Below are 20,797 nucleotides of genomic sequence, written 5' to 3'. Positions count from 1 at the left end.
GTATCTGCTGTTATCCTATCACCTTACCGGAAGGTCCAGGCTAACATCAGCAAACAGCCGCCTCCTTCCGCATCCAGCAGACACTGAGCAACATGATACCAGACCTTAAAAACTAAACCCGGAGATAATGATTTATCTCGAGATATTAAAGCATGTGTTTCCTGAACACAGCTTCGGTAGGTCATTAACTTCAAATTAAAATGTTGTTGATAACAGAATCAGCCCATACTGTTGGTGTGTGGTCTGTTTACAGTCTGCAGGTCTCTCAGCAGCTTCGGTTTCTTAGAACAATCAGTCAAACAGAGCCTCTGTGTTTTTTATGATCTGTTAAATGAGCTGTTTTCTCTTGAGTCGCGTCATTGTCGCTGCTGCTGCTGCTGCTGCCGAGGAAGGATGGAAGTCGAACGAGACGAGGAGAAACTACACATGAAGAAACAGGAAAACAAAACGGAGCAGGATGTAGACGACGGAGTGATCACTTTAAACTAAAAACTGGCGGTTCGGCAGAAAACCACATTTCAAAGACAAAACAGAAAACCTGCATCAACGGGAGAACATGAGACAAATACTGTGGACAAAGAGGGAAATAAAGATATACTCGTCTAAATGTAAAAGGAATAAGGGGATGAGTAAAGGAATAGATATCCAAAGGTGTGTTGTGTGATTTCATGACCAATGTGTCTTTTACTTTGTCAAAAGTTGTGATGTATTTGTACAACGTCTCTTTCTCAAACTGATTAAATATGGTCAGTTCTATTTCATTCTCGTGGTTTTTAGTTTGACACGTACTCTCTGTAACAGCGCAATCCTTTTAAACATGACTGTGAACTTACTAACTTTACTTTTAATTTAGACAAGACCGCATTGGTTCTTAACACTGGATCATCTTCCTCAACCTGCCATGTCTGATCATCTCACACCGGGAACACAAAGCCTTCGCTGTCTCAACGGCCCCGTCTCCTAAGCTGTAAGAGCAAATACTGGAGGTTTCAGGGCTGGTCTGAAGCTGGTACCTTCACCGCCTGCCTGTGTCTTATATCGTTACGTTACTTTCCCTCCGTTCAACGCTCCAAGTAAAGTTAATCTCTGCTACGTGGAAATGACCGTTTCCAAAGATCAAAAAGTATTTGGGGCAGAATCCCTGAAAAGTCCGGTGAATAAACATCCCGGACAGGGAAAGTCAACACGAAGCAGCAGTACCAGCAAGTCCAGACACAGTACCTCAAAGCCTTCCAGAATGACCCAGACGACCATTAAGGAAGCCATTCATAGGACTGTTTTCCCATCTGCCACCTCTGTACTGGACTGCGCTTTGTGATAGTTTTACATCCAGTGGGACACAGCGTGAAAGGACTGTAGTTGACTTGTTGACCAGGAAGGAAGGTTTGACCCAACAATGTTCGGGCACATTTTAACCTTCAGTCTTCATTAAAGTGTGAGGACAAACCAGTGTGTTTGCCACAACTCTGAAAAGGCACCAGCATAATGAGAAGGTCTGGTCTTTGTTTTCAGGTCAAACTGCTGCGTGAACCTGCAGGAGGATTTTCTGCTTTCAGCTGCCAAACGTTTCTGTTTGCTCATGTTTCCTCCGGGAGCCGGCAGAGTGTGACAGACCGTCATACACAGAACCAGAAAAGTCTGAAAACTCGGTAAATGTTCCGGGAAGATGTCCAGCAGGGTCAGCTGGAGGATTAGCAGGACGTCAAGCCTCCTCTCACACTCCATGTTGGATTTCTTTTCAGCTGATTCAGACAAACTTTAATGATCCAATTAAAGTGTCTTTAATTAGAGTGTGGAGGAGCTCCAGCCTGAACGCCATCTGTCTGTTAACACCGAGGAAGGAGAGGAAGACTCTCTGACTGGCGGACAGGAGTCTGACGACAAGCAGCTCCTCAGCAGCTCCTTGCCGGTTTAGGTCTCGAGGAGTTTTACTTTTTGTGTCCTCAGTTTGTGACTAGACTGGAATCTGGAACTCTCAAACAGGATTCCCTTTTCTTTCAGGACTTTATATGTAGTTGCCACATCCTGACTGTGTGTTCTTGGCCTTTCACCTGGCAGGATGGAAACAGGTTTTTGTATCATATGCTAACAGAAGTATCGTGTGTTTCCTGTGCTCTGGTCAGAACATTTCACCAGTTGGATTTAAGGCGAGTTCATCGTAACCTTTGAAAGGCAGTAGATGGTTTCATGAGCTGAGAGCTGAGCCCTGCACCACAAGTACTGCCTCGATTAATCAATCTACAACGGTCAAGTTCTATACTTTTTAAAGTCAAAGTCCTTTTTTAGGGAAACACTCCAGCCAGGCCCCGGTTCTGGCTCCTCAAATGTGAACATTTTCTGGGTTTCTTAATCCTCTGTGACAGTAAACTGAATATCTCTATGTGTGGGACTGTCGGTCGGACAAAAACAAGCTACTCGAGTTTTGGAAAGTTGCGACGGGCATTTTTCAATATTTTCTGACATTCACTGACCAAATGATGAAGCAGTTCATCAAGACAATGAACGGAAGACTGACTGATAATGAAAATAATTGGATGAGCTTTAATTTGAAGGGCAGAGAGAGAGACTGAAACTCCCTCCAGAAGCCTGTTTCCATTATTCCCGTCTGTTGACTGAATAACTTCTTAAATTAGTTGATTACAAAGGTTGCATTCACTTAGTTCTGTGGCCACTTGATTTGTGATACATACCGTGCAGGACCCGCTACAATAATCTGACTAGGGTGACAGAATTTATGGTGAATGTTTAGTAGAAATGCGTTTTGGAGATAAAATGGAGGTGGTATATCGTACGGGTGTAATCTGTCTGGAACAGCTGTGCACAAAAGACACAGCTTTGCTTCTGTGAGTCGGAGCTTCCTGATTTGAATCATAATTTCACGCTGCCTTTTGTTGGGACGAGAAGTCGTTCAGGTGTTGGGATTTGGGGACAAAAAGTTTGAACGTATTGTAATTAATACTGACGGGTTTTGAGCGCCACCCAGCTGTATTCAGAGGAACTGGTATTTTTACAGCTTTCTGTGTCTGGATTATGTGAAACTGTGATTTTTTGACGTCAATCAAAGTTAGTAGGCTTTTCCCTTTTTCCATCTTTGTGGTTCAACACTGTTACGTTTTTGTGCTGCACTTTCCAGAGATCGCCTGTCACCCACCTGTCAGTCAATCACTGTAGGCGGGACTGTGACATCTTCTTCCTTTGAATTTATTACAGATGCAGTTTTAGTTCCTGGATGTCGTCCTCTCTTTTGCCTTTGTTCTGTTTATTCCAAAAAAAGCTGACTGTAATAATTCACCTGTCGGTGTCTCCTGCAGGTGGACCGGACGGAGGTGATCCGCAGCTGTGTGAACCCCACCTACTCCAAGGTGTTCACGCTGGACTTTTATTTCGAAGAGGTGCAGCGCCTGCGCTTCGAGCTCTACGACATCAACAGCAGCCACAACGGCCCGAAGGAGGCCGACTTCCTGGGATCGGTGGAGTGCACGCTGGGACAGGTGAGTCCGCGTTCGAATCCCAGAGCGAGAACGCCCGCAGCTTTCGGTCTCTGAGGGTCTCTTGAGGATCCTTGCAGTCTGGATCAGTTGTGGATTTGGCCCTTGGCACTCGCTCGTGGATGTGCAGCCACCGCAGGACAGGTTCACAGTTTTTTCAAGCTTGTCTTAAAACAGCAGTGAGGGGCTCAGATGTGCAACGCAACAGGATCTGTTTGCTCTGATGATTCCTCCTGGTTATACTGGCCATGAAAAGGTCCCTTCATAATGCACTGTCAGTGGGCGTGGTGCAGGACAGCATCCACAGTCGTCCTTCTGTGTACACATACTCCCTAGATACAGATATATAATTCGGAAGATACCCGCTCGATCTGTCTAATACTGGACTAATATTGAAACTGATCTGGGAACAAATCTCTTCCGGACCAGTATGAAGAGGAGGAACGTCCATATGGACGCATGACTGTTGCTTCAAGACAGACTTGGAAAACTGTCCTTTTATTCTGGTTCCATCTTTTCCTTTTTTCTTCTGCCATGAAGAGATTTTCCATAGACTTTACAAACCGCTGAGGCAGGGAAGCCGGCACAGTCAGCAAGTTCAAAAATAAATGAGTGTGACAGAGATCTGTCAGAGGATGACTCAGCTGTGTGTGTGTGTGTGTGTGTGTGTGTGTTACAGGTTAACATCGGGGAGCTGTCAATCATCTTACTCACCTCAGCTGACGGTTTAAACGGTTGCTTTTTTCTTCAGACATACACCAACGTCAGAAAAACAGTGATATTATATTTTTCTTTTCTGTCTTTTCTTCATTTGCTAAAAAGCTAATTGACGAAAACACGAATGTTGCTTTTGTCAGACAGCAGCTGATAAAATACCCACATATATAAAAACTCCCCCAGAGGCTCCACCACAGCCTGAATTCAGCTAAGAAACCTGAAACAAACACAGTCGGCTTATTCTACTTATATTGATTTGGCGTTTTTAGCAACGCATAACTGAAGCTGTAAAAAAGGAGCCGACACTCACAATATTCCTGGTGAAGATGAGTTAAAGTAAAATAAAATAAAAAGAACGGAAAAAAAGTAAATCATTACTTCTCTGCCTGAGGAGGTTTCTTTTAATTCTTAAATAAGAGATTTTCTTATTGAACTTGGTGGAACAACATTGACTCTCTTATATTAAAAAAAAAACATATCTTCATAAAAACGAACTAAACAATATAAAAATGAGATGTCCGGTCGGACTAATGACGACGCTCATTATTATTCATTCACGATTTATTGCTCTGCTCGGACACTGACAAGCTGTTGTCAGAGAGACAGTCGCATATAGATGAGCTCAGAGATCTCTTCTCCAACACAGCACACTACAGACCCGGACCAAGAGTGTGTCGGTCCGTCACTCAGCACCTTCCCTCCCCAGGTGGTGGTTTAACATCACCCGCTCAGGTGCTCAGTAGTGCCTCTAAATGTCTACTGTGATAGTCATCGACATCCATCGGTACGAAGAAATACATACTGGGATGATATTCTTGGTCATACTGCCCAGCCCTGCTCTGCGAGGCTGTGATAGTCACTGGACAGAAAACCAGGCTTTGTTTCAGCAGGATTCATCGTCTGGGGAACACGAATGTCTGCACAAAATAAATACACAGAAAACGCCGCTTGTACAAGTAAACACGCGTGGTGGTTGGTCCTCTGTCTCAACAGCCTGGCGAGCGGCGAGGAGCAAGCGGGAACGTCCGGAGCTCTTCCTCCATCTGCCGTCGGCCTCATTACAAACTGGAGTCGGTGCTTCTTACCAGGCGGCCTCGTGCGATGGCGGGGCGAAGCTGTGGACGTCCTCCTGCGGGGGGAGAGAGCCGAGTCTGGGATGAAACAACCAGCTCGGATGACGGTCGGAGTCGGGAAAAGCCGCCTCCCGCTCGTCTTCGGCTCTGCCAGCAGCGTCACTGGTTTCAGCTGCCAGCTCCTCCGCCGGCCAGATGGCTGACAGAGCGCCGGAGCTTTCTGCCGACAGGCCTGGAAGAGACCCGCAGAAACCCTCTGTGAGGAAAGGCGGGGTCCTAGGAGCCTCGGACGGTCTGGGCTTCAGGCCGATGCTGAAGTACAGCCGCTTCTTTTTCCGCTTTGCTGACGGCGCAGGTTTGAGTTTGTCCCGTAACAGCAGGAGCACGGAGAGAGTTTCATCCTCCTGCTGGAGAGGAAACAGGTTTCTCACAGCGATCAGTTTCATCAGCACAAGGGCAGCTGAGTTTCGACGACCCGTGTTAAAGAAAAGCTCCGGCTCCCATAATCCTCGGCGATAAACGGCCCCTGTCCCCATACCGGCATGGTCGTTCCTCTATACCTGTGTGGACCCTCATTGAGATGATACACTTACAGGTCTGGAACCAGGTCTAACCCCTTAAACGGTTTTACGCAAACATCAAAACTCTCCAAAAATGTCCAGATTTTCCAACAATCTTGTCCGAGAAGTTCTGCACTTTAGAGGGAATATCCTCACCTTTCTAAAATGTACAAACTTTTCCAACTGTTCCAAACGTTTTTCCAAACATCACAGACATTTCTCTCGTTTCCCAAAACCCTTTCCGGAATTCTCTGCTGCGTTCACCGAAATGACAGAACTCTCCAGAACGTCCGAGCTTTCCAACATGTCTTCGCTCCCATAGTTTCAAGCTGAAGTTGTTGCTCACGTAGAAACAAGCAGCAGAGGAAGCTGGACCGTCGCTGGAGTGTTTGCTGCTCATGTGAAATTTCTGGAGCATGTACCTGTGTATTAACCGTGTGTGTGTGTGTGTGTGTGTTTATACAGATTGTCTCGCAGAGGAAACTGTCCAAAGCTCTGCTCAGACCAGGAGGCACCGTGGGGAAAGCCATCATCACGGTGAGCCTCGCTCTTTCCCCTCCTCTCACTGCTTCGTCAGCCTCTCTCGCCCCCTCTCTCTTTTCCCACACAGAGGTGGGGTCACTCATCCGGGTCAACGCTCGGTCGTTACGCGTCGGACTCCGAGCGGCAGGGACTGGACATTAGAGTCATTGTTCCACTGTTTGTATTCTGTCTTCCTACAGGTTTTCACGAACTCCCGGTCACGGCAGGTGGTGTTCAGGTGTTTCCCGTCTGCCCGTCGCAGCCGCTACAGTATTTTATTGGTTATTGTGAACGAAGCATATCGATAGTCTGCCGCAGTAATCAGATGTTGTTACCTGATTCCGAATGGGGTTATACTTTTCACCCAATCAGAATTTCAAGTTTTTCAAATTAACCGAGCTACTTGGCAGCTGCAGGAGTGTTTCATGGACTTTTCACTTTATTTTGAAAAAATGAGTTTAGTTCCTTTTTCCAAAGAAACAAAAAGAGAAAAGCTGCTGAAAATAAACTGAAGAGCCTCAGTCCATTAAACGCTCTCCCCACAAAGACCCAGCTTCAATCTGTGCGTGTGTGTGTGTGTGTGCTTGCGTGTGTGTGCGTGCGCGTGCGTGTGTGTGTGTGTGCTTGCGTGTGCGTGTGTGTGTGTGTGCTTGCGTGTGTGTGAGTGTGTGTGTGTGTGTGCTTGCGTGTGCGTGTGTGTGTGTGTGTGTGTGTGTGCGTGTGCGTGTGTGTGTGTGTGTGTGTGAGTGTGTGTGTGTGTGTGTGTGCGAGCGTGTGTGTGTGCGTGGGACGCCAGTGAGCGTCAGGGGCGCTGAGAGGTCTGTGGCGGGAGGACGTCTGTAGGATCTGCTTGTCGTTTTCCTGGTTGTCATAAAGTTTGTTTCCGTTCTGTGTCGTTTGCTCCTCGTGACTCTCGTGGTCAAAACCAGGATTTTCGCTGGTTCCGTGCTTTTCCAGTTGGCTGTGAAAACTCTGATCCTCTCAGCTGGAACGTCAGGATTTCCTCAGACCGATTTACTCGTCCATTCATCCACAAATTCACAGCTGGAAAATCCCCCCGAGCTTCGCACACACACTCCGGTGTTTCTCTTCACCTTCGTGGACACACGAAACGGCTCAAGAGAATTTATTTTGAAAGGATTTCTGAAGAGGAAGCTGCTCCAGTTATAGAGTCAGAGCTTTTCTTCCTCTTCTCTGTCTATTTTGTTTCAGACAATCCTTTTTTCCTTCCTTCCCTTCCCATCCTTTTCTTTCTTCACTTTTCTATTTTTTTTCTGTCCTTCTTTCTCTTCATTTGTTCTTTCTTTCCTTCCTTTCTTCCCTCTTTTCTTCTTTCGCTCCATTCTTCTCTCACATCGCTTTTTCTTTTCTAAGTTTATTTCTTTCCTTCTTGCTTCCTTCTTTCAATCCTTCGTCCATTATCCCTCCTTTTTCCCATTTTTCTTTCCTTCTTCGTTTCCCTGTTCTTCTGACCATCCTGCCGTCTTTCACTCTTCTCTCTTTCTTTCTTTGTTTTTTATTCCTTCGATCTTCTGTTCTTCCCCCTTTCTTTCGTCCTCACAACTTTCTTTGTCTTTTGTTTTTTTTCTTACCTTCTTCTTTCTTTTTTTTTCCTTTCTTGTTTTTTACATTCTTTCTTCTTTCCTTCCATATTCCTTTTCTATTGTCTTTCTTATGCTTTCACTCTTGGTTCCCTTCTTTTTCCTTCTTTTCTTCCTTCCGTCCTTTCTTCTGTGTTGTTGCCTTTCGTCTTCCCGTCTTCTCCTCTTTTATTCATACGTTCGTCCTTCAGTCTTTCCTCTCCCCACCTTGTCTTTCTTCCTTTCTCTCCTTCTCGCTCGTTCCTTCTTTCGCTCTGCTTAATGACTCTGTGTTTCGTCGTCTCTCTGTTTTTCCCCCCCAGGTCTCTTCTCTCTGTCTGATGATGAACTCTGTCTCTTTACATGGCCGTAAACACAATCTGAATATATTCATGTAGATCATCTCCGCCTGTAAAGTGAAAACTCGTCATAAAATCACCTGCAGGCTTCTCCTCGTGTCTGATCTGTGATCAGATGTTAGTCTGAACGTACCGATTTTATAATCCGTGTCATCCATCATCTGTGTCCGTTACCACTGTCAGATGTAAGCGTGTCGATGCTTCGGGGGTAAATAATTACAGGGAAGAAAACACAACGGGAATAATACCAACATGTCTTTTATGTTAAAGAGATGAGAACCCAATCTACACCGGGTTGGAAAACGCTCGCAGACATCTTTGCTGAAGGTCACGATTAACGATGATTAACGAGGATCCCAGCCTCCGCTGGACGGAGTTCGTGCTGCCCAGAATACGAGTCCTGATGATTTTGCTCTTCATCAGCCGATGTAGTTTGCTCAGCTGGCGTTGCACAGCCCTGTCATAGAATTGATGCTCAGAGAATACTGCTTTGTTTTGCCAGTTACATTTTGTCAGGAAAATAATAGAGCTGCGAATGAGGCGGAGTTATTTCACACTCCCAGCTGGAGCTGCTCTACAGCTTGGACCGACATGAAAGTCTCCTGGCCGACTTATCGGTACAAAGGAGGAACAACTGCGTTAGAAAATATCTGGTTCTTTGATTGAAGAGTCAAATGTAGAGGAAGCCTGTGGACAGAAAAACCACGACTCCCAAGGTGCATTTCGGCAAGAAACGTCCAATCCAGTCATTAAAAGCGGTGGTCCCAGTGTCCTGAAGGGTCCGGTGTTTCTGTGATAAGTGACGTTAAAGTGGCTACAGTATATATTTCTAAACTACCAATGAATGAAATACCAGTGTGAGACAATGTTCAGGAGTCTGTGGTAGTGATGAACCTAATTATGAGCTGAACCTTTGCAGCGAGTCTCAGCTCATTGTTTATCCGTTTACTGCTGTGGTTCAGTCTCACCGCTCCCATAGCGTCGTTTTCGGCCGCAGCAGGCAGATATTTTTCAGAGAAACAGCTGTAAAAAGCTGCTGTCCACTACCTGCTCAGCAGCAAACAGCAGACAGACCCAGTCAGAGACCAGCAGGCGAACCTAGCGGAGCATTTAGCAGCTGAAGAGCCAGATATTTCCCTCTGGAGCTGGTGGAGACCAAAACCAGAGCTAAAAGAGAGGGAATACTGGACTTGGATTCATCAGGTGGACTCAGACACCAGATCCAGATGAAGGCTCATGCTGCCCTGTAACTGCTGGATCTTGAAATAAGTTCGACAAGTGTATTTTTTACCATTACCATTGCAGATTATGTTTCCTACTCAACGTTATTTTGCAGTTGCAGTTTAGTTGTGTAGAAACGTAATTTCTAGGAGACAGGGTTGATTTCAGGAGTGGATATTTAAATACGTTTAGAATACATCAGTGAACATTTGCAGATACTTTCAGGATCAACATTTTGCGCTGTTGCAGATACGTTCGTTAGTCTTTCCTCATTAAGTTGATAAAAACCATCTGGTTCCATTTCTTACAAAACATGTTTGCTGTTGGAAACTAGAAGAACATAAACATCATTTTACTACCTGTCGTCCTTCCTCTGAGTAAAACAACAATTACGTTTTCTGTGAGCAAGAACATCTTCAGTCTCCCTTTACCTACACCGCATGTTAACCAGGTTTCAGCCTCTCACGTTCCCTCTGGTGATGAGCAATATTTGGACTGACCATGAGGCTACAGAACGGAGTCAAGGCTCCGAAGGTTCCTCATTGTTTTGGAGAACTCCCCGAGCAGGTTGCGTTGTTGTTCTCAGTGAGTCTGATCTGAATATTCAGTGCTTGTTGTTGACTTAATGATGCTGTCCTGCTTCATAATGAGCCTCTTATCAAAGGGAAGTGTGTGTGTGTGTGTGTGTGTGTGTGTGTGTGTTTTTAGATAACAGCGGAGGAGCTGACGGGGAACGACGACTACATCGAGCTCTCCTTCAGCGCCAGGAAACTGGACGATAAGGTAACAGCTGTGTGTGTGTGTGATCTGTAAGTTCTGCATCTTGTTTGTAGAAACTCAGAAGCTCTCTACTGTCACTCTGCAGGAACAGGGACTTCTGAACCTCGATGTTCCTCTTAAATGTAACGCTGAATGAAAAACACACATATCTTCATTCAGTCAGTGCAGCTCTATGACGTTTCCACCGAGTTCACATTGGGCCATTCACACCCAAGGCCCCTTTTTTTTAATGGCTGCACTCATTTCCCGAGAGTCACATAAAGCATAAATGAAGTTTTGGATCAAGCAGATGCAGAATATAAACTGTATGTACATATGATACCTATTCTTATAGAGTCTGGAAAAATAGTCTGTGGTTAGTGAAGCAAATAATCTGGGTTGAGAGCTTTAGTTAACAAGCACCAAACAGAGTCGTTACAGATCCACTCCAGATATGTTTGGACAGAAACATACTGTAATAATAGTTTGTTCAAGCTTCCACATCACACTGGACCCCAGATGTTTCCTCCTTCACTGTAAAGTCCGTTCCCAGTGTTTGTGGCCTGGAGGCTTCAAGCTTCCACATCACACTGGACCCCGATTGGCTCTGAACTAGTTGTGATGTCGTAGCTCCTGCAGGTACGTCCAGGCGTTAAACTGAGATTTAAGGTGAAGCTCAGAGAAACTTTGCTCCTTCAGCCGATGACGGTGAAAACAAACAACAACAAACACAGGTTTTTTTTTTGGTTTTTTTAACTGAAATTGACTTTAAAATGTCTGCGTATCTGTGTTCAGGACTTCTTCAGTAAATCCGACCCATTCCTGGAGATCTACAGGTTGAACGATGACGCCACGATGCAGCTCGTCTACAGGACTGAGGTATAAACACACACCGTGCGAAACACGTCAGTCCAACACTGTGAGGTCAAACAACGTCCCAACCACACTGAGTCCTCGCTGTCCAAACGGTTGTTAGCTGTTCAGACAAATGAGCTGTGGCTGGACGCCGGCAGGTGTCTGATAATTACTGCATCTGTAGCCCGTTTGTATGCAGCTTTGGTTTCATAAGGGTGAAATGGTGCGGATCTGATCTGAGCCTTGACTTTTCTTTGTGTGTTAATTAACCAATCATTTCTGATGGAAAACTGACCCTGGATCTGCTGTTGTGTTTGCTGTGGTTTCTCTGTTTTGCTGGACCTGTAACCTATGTGCTTACACGCCAAGATGCGCTGTGTCCTTCAGCCGGCTGCCGGCTCGGAGCTGGAGCCCGTTACCCTTTGTGTCATTTTGCTGAAGCCACCGGCTGATCTCTCAGTAATTCAGACTTTATTTGTATAACAGCTTTCGTGCAGCTGAGAGCGGCTCAACGTGCTTTACAGATGATTTGACAGGCTGATAAGACGACCGTACAAATTACTAACGCACATGAGGAATAAAAATGAGAAAAACAGAACAATTAATGCAAATAAAATGAATAAAAAAGGCAGAGCTCTGGCACACATTCATTTATTCATGTTGTACGCTCAGTTCAGGGTGAGTGTGAGGGCACTGCAGTCTGGATTTGAGATTCCCGGGTCTGATCATGCGGTTTTTGGCCCCTGTCGACACTGTTTGGACGTGTCTCTGTCGTGATATTTTTTCTTATTTGATCCTTTATTTGAACAGGCCGTCTAATTTAGATCATGGTCATCCTTTCAAGAGAGACCTGTGCGCAGGAATAAACATGCACAGTTTAAATATGGACCGACGGAACATTCACACACAACAGTTCCAACAGTTTTACCTTCAGAGAAGCAACAGGTGAAGCTGTGAATACCTGAGTATGATCTTCTAAATCCTCAGGTGTTCCATGCCTCTGTCTGACAGTCTAAATAAAGTCAGTTCAGACCTGAGCCTTCACACACAAAGGGATGTAAACAGAACCCACCTCACCTCAGGCTACTTTTAGTTTGTGATTGAATCACTTATCAGCGATATTACCTGGTTGATTGAGGACATGCAGATGCAGATATGGCGGCTGCAGACGCTGCCCTCACTGCTGAAGTTCTAAAATCCTTTCAACAACCTCAACCTCGCGACATTAAGAAAGTCACGAGTTTCGCGTTGTGTTTTTCTCTCTCTCTGACAGACCGTCATGAATAATCTCAACCCGGTTTGGAAAACCTTCAAAGTTTCTCTCAACTCGCTCTGCAGTGGAGACCATGAACGCAAGCTGCAGGTACACACACACACACACACACACACACACACACACGCTCTGTCTCTTGTATCGGTCGATGATGTGGTGGCTCCAGTCTAAATGTGGACGTCTGATTGGTCGTGTCACACCGAAGGTTGCTTCTTTTTGTAGGGTGTGAAACAAAACTTTACCGTACATTTTATATGTAAACACCGAAACACACCAGTGGGAGCTGGTGGCTATGGAAACCATGTGTCTTCAGCTTTTGGGTTTTAACACTTTTATTGCTTCGTAAGAAAGGGTTGGTGCAGGTAAGAAAACAGGACAGAACATACAGAGGTGAGAGAGCCAGTCAACGGCAAAATAAAAAGCCATGTTTGAAATGGAATGGTGCACGTTGTCGAGTTTTGTAGGCCAGAAAGGTCCCGCAGGAGGAAATCCTGTCCTCCTGACTACCTTTTCATTTGCTGACTCACAGGAGATGCGAGAGATGGGATCGCTACCTCTGCATTTACAGGGACTTTATGGATCTTTATAGAGCTCCAGCCCCATTAAATTGTCTCAGAACCTTTGTCTGACGGCAAAAACACATTTGTGTCCTGCTCAAATGTGGCTGTTTGTCACAGTTTCCAAGAGCTGACACGGTGGAGGTACGAGATTTCCTCTGATGTTGTGAGATGACACTGTTGTGGAGCTGCTCCAGAGGAGCACGTTCTGTCCGCTATTCATTATCCGGTGATTTCAACCCAGCAGCCCTTCAGTCAGTCCAGGGGCCGGAGGTCGGGCCCCCTGTCAGCGCACAGAGATGAGGTTTGAGGGTCAACGATCTGCGGTAAGATGACCAGCAGCAGGACAGGTGGATGTTCAGAGGTGAAGCGTGGATCAGAGGAAACAATGAATTTTAGAGTCTGTCACAGAGAAACGCTCTGAATACAAACGGCTGAGGACCGGAGGGTTTTATATCTGGACACACTGATCCCAGAACTGAACGTGAACCATACAGTGTCCATTTTTATTTTATGGTGCACTATTTTATTTTTAGATGCCATGTTGTTCAGTTACATCTAACCTGGATTCTTAGAGCTCGTGTCTGCTGACTGGCAGCGTCAACGTTCAATGCGCTTAAACTACTCGGATTTTACTACGTTCAACACTGACGCCATATTTTGGGCACATGGTGTCGTAGATTTGTATATTAAGTCAACAATCAAAACAAAAGGGCCTAAAAAAAGACCTGAAACAATGACGACAAAAATGGGATTTTATCAATGAAAAACATGTATTTCTACCAGTTTCACCCTGTATTTGCTAAAGGATTTTGACACTGATTTGCTTTTACGTGTCAAAGAACAGTTTAGGTGTGTGAGGTTAACAATCTGTAACTTTAGTCTTAATGCATGTATAAAGGAAAAGGGTTTACACGATTGAAGTCGTAGTTATTACAAAAGAACTATTTCTGAGTTCACTTCTAAATGTGCTTAATTATCAGAACGTTAGCCACAACCAAGCCACGAATTAGTGTTTGCACTTCCCAGTGTTATTTCAAGAGAAAAGGGCAACTGACCGTTGAATTAGCGGATTTTGATTCAAGACTTCTCTGTCAAAGTACCATCTCTACTGTTCTGCAGCTGCAACATAAAAAACAGGAGCGGGAAGAATTTGTGACGGGAGTCTAGTCAGCTTCAACCAGTCCTCCAACCTCAACCCCGTGCGTCCCAGAAATTACGTTTCTATGCAAATAAACCGCAAACATGTTTGCTGGATGAATTATGTTCAGGGGCTACGTATTTTTTGAAAGATTGAATGCTGCTACATTTATTAACGGCAGCAGAGTCTCCAGGAGGCGGATTAGGTGGATGGAGGACGTACAAAGATCAGGACTGTCAGACCAGAAACCAGGTTTACATCCAGAGTCCTGTCTTTGGGTTCAGGTTCGGGAAAGATGGAGGTTTTGGATCAATGTACACAACAACAGGTTGGTGTCTGAAGTCGGGATCTTTCCCGAACCTGAACCAGGTCCTGGGAGAGTCTGAACAGAACCGTAAACCAGTTTAACGATGCTGGACTCATTACAGGTGGATGTTGTTCTGCAGGATCAGACATTTTGGTGGAAAACAAACAGGTTGTCTGTGAAACATTTGACTGAGACCTTCAGGATCAACGTGTCTCTGACTTGTCAGAATCGTTTCTTCATTGTGTTGATACGAAACATGGTCCGGTCGCAACTATGTTTCCTACACTTAGTGTTGCAGTTTAGTTGTGTAGAAACGTGATTTCCAGGGGCCTGGGCTGCCAACCTAAACCACCCCCACTCTCTGACACGACCCACAGGGGCGTTTCCTGAGTTAGCGCCCCCACGGCGTCAGGACATGTGCCACAGCGGAGCGGTTCAAAATAACTAACCCTTTCACGACGTGACAAGCCTGTGGTAAAGGTTTGGCGAGGTTTAGGCACAAGACGGAAGTCAACTGAAAGGAAAGGTTTTTCATGGGGGGACAGTCTCAGGGAGTTTCCTGGAACAAGACAAATAAATGAGAAGAAATCTGGCCGCGTGGTTCAGACACATACTGTTCTGCTTCGGGGTGAATATTTGCTGTCTGTGAACGCTGCATTAACACTGAGGCTGCCATCCATCATGGAGGAGAAAGACTTTCAAATTAAAACGCTGTTGTCACTGAGGTGGAGGATCAGATGACCTCCCATCACTTAATTCAACGTTTGTCATCAGAACTATGTTGATTTAAGATTAACAACCATCCACAGCCTCAAGTCCACTCACAGGGATTTTTTACGTAAAACAACCCTGCTCTTTTTGTTCTTGTGTTTGCTTTTGTGTCTCCGTCCTCAGTCTCCAGTTGTCCTGTGGCTGTCCTGTATATTTAGACTCGAATGAAATCGACATCACGCTGCCTCTGTTCCTCTTCCTTCATAAGGAGCTGATATTTTTGACGTGAATGTGGTGATGTGTGTACATATATACATATATATAAGAGGCAAAGCTTCACTTCACCTTCAGACAAACTAATGCGGCAGCGGCAAATGTTAGATTTCATCTCTGGGACCAAATTTTATCGGCCAAAAGGAAATAAATTGTACATCAAAGCCCCACGGAGACGTCAGAGCCAGCGTTAAATTACCAAAGGGCTGTTGAGACATCGCTGTTCTCCCCAAGTCTCCTGCAACGTTGAAGGAAAACGTTCAAACACAGTTTGAGAAACGCTGCTGGTCTGAAGCGGGTGAGAGAAATCTGTCCGGTAAATTAAAACCTCTCAGCCTGGAATCGAAGTTTTAGGTCGAATGACATATTTATCTGTTGCTTTTTATTTCACGAACTTGAAAACATAGAAAAATTCCAACAGTAATTTGCGGCACGGGCTAAACTCCGGGCACTCTTCAAGACCGGCTGCTCGGTTTACCAGTGAATTTAGTCATTTAAGCAGATGATCAGTGTAGGTTTATATGATGGATGCCTGCATGTATCAGGGTACAACCAACTGAAAATGATTCAGAAACGTATTTTATATTTCCTCTGTCTGAACGAGCGGCCTGCGTTTTTGTTGTTTTTTAAATGGATAGTTCACTTTTATTGTCCATACTGAGACACGCGGCGCCGACCGTGGTGAGTCGCGAACGGACCTTTGACGACCAACATTGTTTAGTCACTATCGATTAATCTGGCAGATTGTTCTATGTCTTCAAAAGTGAAAAATGCTTGTTATTAGGTTGAGTAGTTTGTTTTATTTGACCAACAGTTCAAACATCCAAAGATATTCAGTTTACCGTTATATGAAAAAAAAGCATCCATTCCTGATATTTGAGAAGCAAATGTTCGATATTTTTGCTTGAAGAGTGACGATTCATCAATAATCGCTGTAGATACTTTTCTGCCGATCAACTAATCGATCACTTGACTGATTGCTGCAGCTCTACAGTGCGGTGAAGGATTTGGTGCAACCTTGTCCAGCGGTCACTGAGGTGTGTGAGGTGATCGAAAGCTCCAGGACAGCTACTAAATGGACCGTGTGGTGAGATTATTTTCTCGTCAAACCCAGCTCCTCGTTTAGTGACTTTGAGCGCCTGAGGTTTTGGGGGGTTGCACCGCACTGTGAGTCTGTTCTCAGAATGAGAGACCTGAACCAGGAACTCGGGGACCTGATCAGACATCAGAGGGGGTTTTTTCGGCAGGTTTTCTGCGAGGAACCCTCCGAGCTGCGTAATTAGTGTAATTTTGTTTCGCTCTGATGTGAGCGAAGGAAGCTGTGAGTGCGACGGCTCGTTTAAACTCTCAGGTAGATGAAAGCGAAGCTGCTGTGATTCCTTCGTTCTCTTTAAACTTCAGCGACTCAGTGGAAAGGAAGAGCAGAAGGTTTCTACAGCTGCTGTCGTGATGCTCGGTTTACACATGCGAACAGAAAGGGTCAATCCCTCGTATTAAGGGTTGCATAGAGTACCGCACGCACACGGAAGCAACTCCTCACACACAGCCGTCCACGCTGCATCTTCCCTCTGATCTAACTGGCTCGCTCGCCCACCTGACTCCTGTCCACCTAACGGGAGAGCGGAGACGAGAAGCAACACTTTCGCATTACAGCCTCTTCGCGTCGTCGTCCTTCCTCTCTCAGTTTAAATCTAATGAGCTTTATTGGCCTGACACACAAAGACACGTATGTCACCAAAGCATGTGAAAGAAAGCAGCGGAGAAAGGAAGAGAATTCACCGGTGACTGTGATAGAAACTGGCCTCTCAGCTCTGGACGTCCTTATATATACTGTGTATAAGATCAACTAGTAGTCTGATTGGGAAAATACAGTCAAGTTAGGAGCGCTCCCTGATCGCTTTATCAGGAACACCCGCACACCTGAACCAGCCAATCACGTGGCAGCGGTGCAGTGCGTGAAATCCTGCAGGTACAGGTCAGGAGCTTCAGCCAATGTTCACATCCAACATCAGAATGAGGACAAAATGTGACCTCAGCGACGTTGTCCGTGACAGGATGGAGCCAAAAACAAAGATCCAGTGAGCAGCATCAGTCAGAGGAGACCGGCCAGAGAGTGGGGAGCAGAACATCATCTCGGGACGAACTGCATTTCCAACCTGGAGCCAGATGGACCAGACACAGCCTACGAGCTGATCTCGAATTGTCCAGAAAACATGTGAACATTTTACTGAAACATTCAGTAGCAACACTCAATCCACATGTTGTACTGTTGCTAATGAGCTGAATATGAATGTGATTTCTCAGAGACGGGGCTGCTGTAAGAGATGGAAGACTTCGCTGAAGTTAATATGAAGCTTCAACGGTCTGAGTTCCATAAGTCAAGCGGAAATCTTCCAAAGCTACTTCTCAGCGTGAACTTTCCTCTTTGTGTTTCCCTGGAGTGTTTCCTCGCTGAGCTGCTGCAGAGGAACAGTGACACAGAGGGGGAATTTTTTATGTTTTCATCATGTTGAACCAAAGAAGAGGTCACGCCTGATCTGCTAAAGCGCTTGTCACATACTGACGCGCGCGTGTGTGATTGTGTGTGTGTGTGTGTGTGTGTGTGTGTGTGTGTTAGTGAGGACCAGTTATCGTCAACAGTAAGATGAGTCTTAATCCTGAGTTGTTTCTGGGCCAAAGGTTGGGTTTAGGGCCCCATTCAGAGATGGTGAACACACGTTAAACCAGGACTAAATCTAGTTAACATTTCCTCTAAACATCAAATCTGAAATTTCTTTACTACCTGATGTTACCGTCCTCAGCCGTGGCTTAGTCTCCTGCTAAATTCAATGCAGCAAATGAATTAAAACAACAAATGTTGATGAAAGAGCTTTAAATCAATCAGTCTATAAAAAACTCGACTAATCTTCATAATATGCTCTTTTGCCACTAGTTCATAAATCAATGCATGTTTTTGTTCCGTGTTGACAGAAGAGGATTCAAGACGTCTTTTGCTGATTTGCTGATGTCGGTCGAACAAACTGGTTTTGGAAGCTGCTGCCAGTTTAATGAGCTAAAAGAAAAAACAAAAACGTTTTTCCGACGATTTAAAGACCCTGCGCTCTGACACAGGTATTTTCAGTTATTCTACATAGTAAAAACTAAAGGTCACCAAACGTCATTACTTAGGTGCAATAAAAACATTAGCACCATTGTTTTGTTTTCTCTGATGTTCATGGAGCAGTTTAACCACGGTCCAGAATTACTTTTACTTTCCAGCTATGAGCAACTCTACTTTGTTCTTTGTTCGTTAAATTCAGCAGCAACAGCTTCCACCACCAACACTCAGAACTCCTGTGAATTCAGTCTGCAAACGGAAACCTCTGAGTTCAGCAGGAAACGCACAGGAGAAAAGCGATTAAATGAATAACGTCTGAATTCAGTTTCAGAGCCCTGGTATTTGTCACGCTGGCTCCCTGTCACGCTGCGACAAGTCAAGGTGTCTGCTGGGAAATAGGTCGACCACCGGTGTCGGTCTGCAGGAGCTGCGGTACGTGTGGTCTGACGCTCCTCATGAAACCTGGAACTGACCAGAATTTGGGTCCGAGGAGTAGAAATGATTCAGAGAGTCAAACCGCAACACAGGCGCTCAGAAATGTTAATGTCCAGATTTTTGATTCAGATCTGCAGCGAAACACACTCGCGCTCTCATGCCGATCCCTGTGTGGGAATATTCAGGCTTCTGTCTAAGCCAGATTCGTGATGGTTTAAAGTTTTCCGGAAGTGATTTTCCACCTCACTGTGTTTCCAGATGTTGGGAGCACAGCTGCATGTAGGCAGCAGTTTTGACAGGGAAGAAGAATGTGAGGATAAGAGAGACGCCATCTCTGGTTCTGCTGCAGCCAATTGAACGCTTTGTTTTAAACTGTCCATCGTGAGTCTGACGATGTTATCGGAGTGAAATGATGAAACTGAGGAGGAGTCTGAAGGCTTACAGATGTTTAAATGTTGCTATAGGGGATGTTAGATGCAACATGATAAGCTACGAGCTTATCTGTTAATGTGTCAGCTTCTCCACAGTGCGTTCAATTCATGGAAAATGTGAAGGACATACATGTTCTTACGCCCCGTCCGGTGGTGTCCAGGACGCAACATGAAGGGACCTCATCTTCCCCGAGTCCCAAGAAACCATGGAGTCAGATTTTTAGTCAAGACGATTGTTGTGTTCCTTTACAACGTGATGCAGGAGAAATGTAACTAGGGAGGTGGAAGGTAGCAAACATATTCTATCAAAGTCAATGACGTGCTCCCCTGAAATAAACAGGAGAAAACACATCTAACCACAGTGGCAGCCCTTCCCTGAACTACAAAGATTTAGTAAGAAGAAGAAGAGGAGATGCTCTGGCCTCTGACCCTGAGCCTCCATTCAACCGCACACACCTATTTGCATACATGCTCACGCCTGACACACATCCCACAGACTCCATTCAGGCTGATGGGAGAAAAGACGGCCAACCAATTTACCAGCCTCCCCGTTACACGACGGGCGCGGCCGCAACACCCGTCTCCCAGGAATGAAACACCCCCCTGAAATGGAGGTTCAGGAAGGTCTAGGCACAGCGGCAGAGAGCGGCACTTACGTTATGTGTATGTATATAATATATGAAAAAAATGACGGTTTCTACTCTGCCTCACAGACCAGGATTTATGACACACACACACACACACCACACACACACACACACAGTAAATGGCCCAATTGCTCAGTGAAACGCCTGCATGAATATATAAAACATAAACTCACCAGACTGTTAGAAATGAGAGTGGGAGCAAGAGGCTGTGTGTGTGATTGTGTGTGTGTGTGTGTGTGTGTGTGTGTGTGTGTGTGTGTGTGTGTGTGCGCGCTCTGTAAATTCATGAGATCGTGGTCTTCCTCTCTCGCTCTGAGACCGTCAGACTGTCTCTTCCTCATGTCCTCCGATCTATTTTTCATGAACTCTGTCAAACTGTCCTGGATTCAGTCCTCCCTGTTATTTATTCACTTTCTGTTGCCGGAACTGGTCCCAGTGCTGCCGGTTGGAGTTGTCCGCTGGTTCCAGTGGGAGGACTGATCATGTGGGTGGAGGCTCCTGCAGTACTTTAGTTTAAGCCACAGCCAGCCCCACGGTGTAGTTTAACGTAGGTTCTACTTATTGTCATTGTTATTTGATATCAACCAAAGTGACTGAAGACTCTCAGTCATCCAGGTCATGGTTCTCCTCCGAAAGGCTTCTTCAGTTCTGACTGACTGGAGCCGCGTCCCAGGCTCGTCACGGCCTTGGGAGTCGTTGGGGTCACGTGAGTCATGGTGTGGTTGGGTGTTCAGCTGCCTGGGGAGGGACCTCAGGACTGCATTGTAAGTGGCTGATGGGCGGTGTCGTAG

General features: G+C 45.5%; 1 protein-coding gene across 1 annotated transcript in view; it reads left to right on the top strand.

Annotated features, from left to right (window-relative positions):
• cpne4a (copine IVa) overlaps positions 1-20,797 on the top strand; it is a 73,353-nt gene that overhangs the window by 27,202 nt on the left and 25,354 nt on the right. The window contains exons 3-7 of the mRNA XM_040117841.1: positions 3,312-3,491; positions 6,304-6,375; positions 10,229-10,303; positions 11,075-11,158; positions 12,408-12,497. Of these exons, the coding sequence (XP_039973775.1) occupies positions 3,312-3,491; positions 6,304-6,375; positions 10,229-10,303; positions 11,075-11,158; positions 12,408-12,497 (501 nt within the window). The remainder of the gene's footprint in view (positions 1-3,311; positions 3,492-6,303; positions 6,376-10,228; positions 10,304-11,074; positions 11,159-12,407; positions 12,498-20,797) is intronic.

The sequence above is a fragment of the Xiphias gladius genome, chromosome 22, assembly GCF_016859285.1.
Source record: "Xiphias gladius isolate SHS-SW01 ecotype Sanya breed wild chromosome 22, ASM1685928v1, whole genome shotgun sequence".
In the NCBI taxonomy this organism is placed as follows: Eukaryota; Metazoa; Chordata; class Actinopteri; order Istiophoriformes; family Xiphiidae; genus Xiphias; species Xiphias gladius.
The sequence above is the reverse complement of the archived record's forward strand: the minus strand, read 5'-3'. Positions and strand labels throughout refer to the sequence as shown.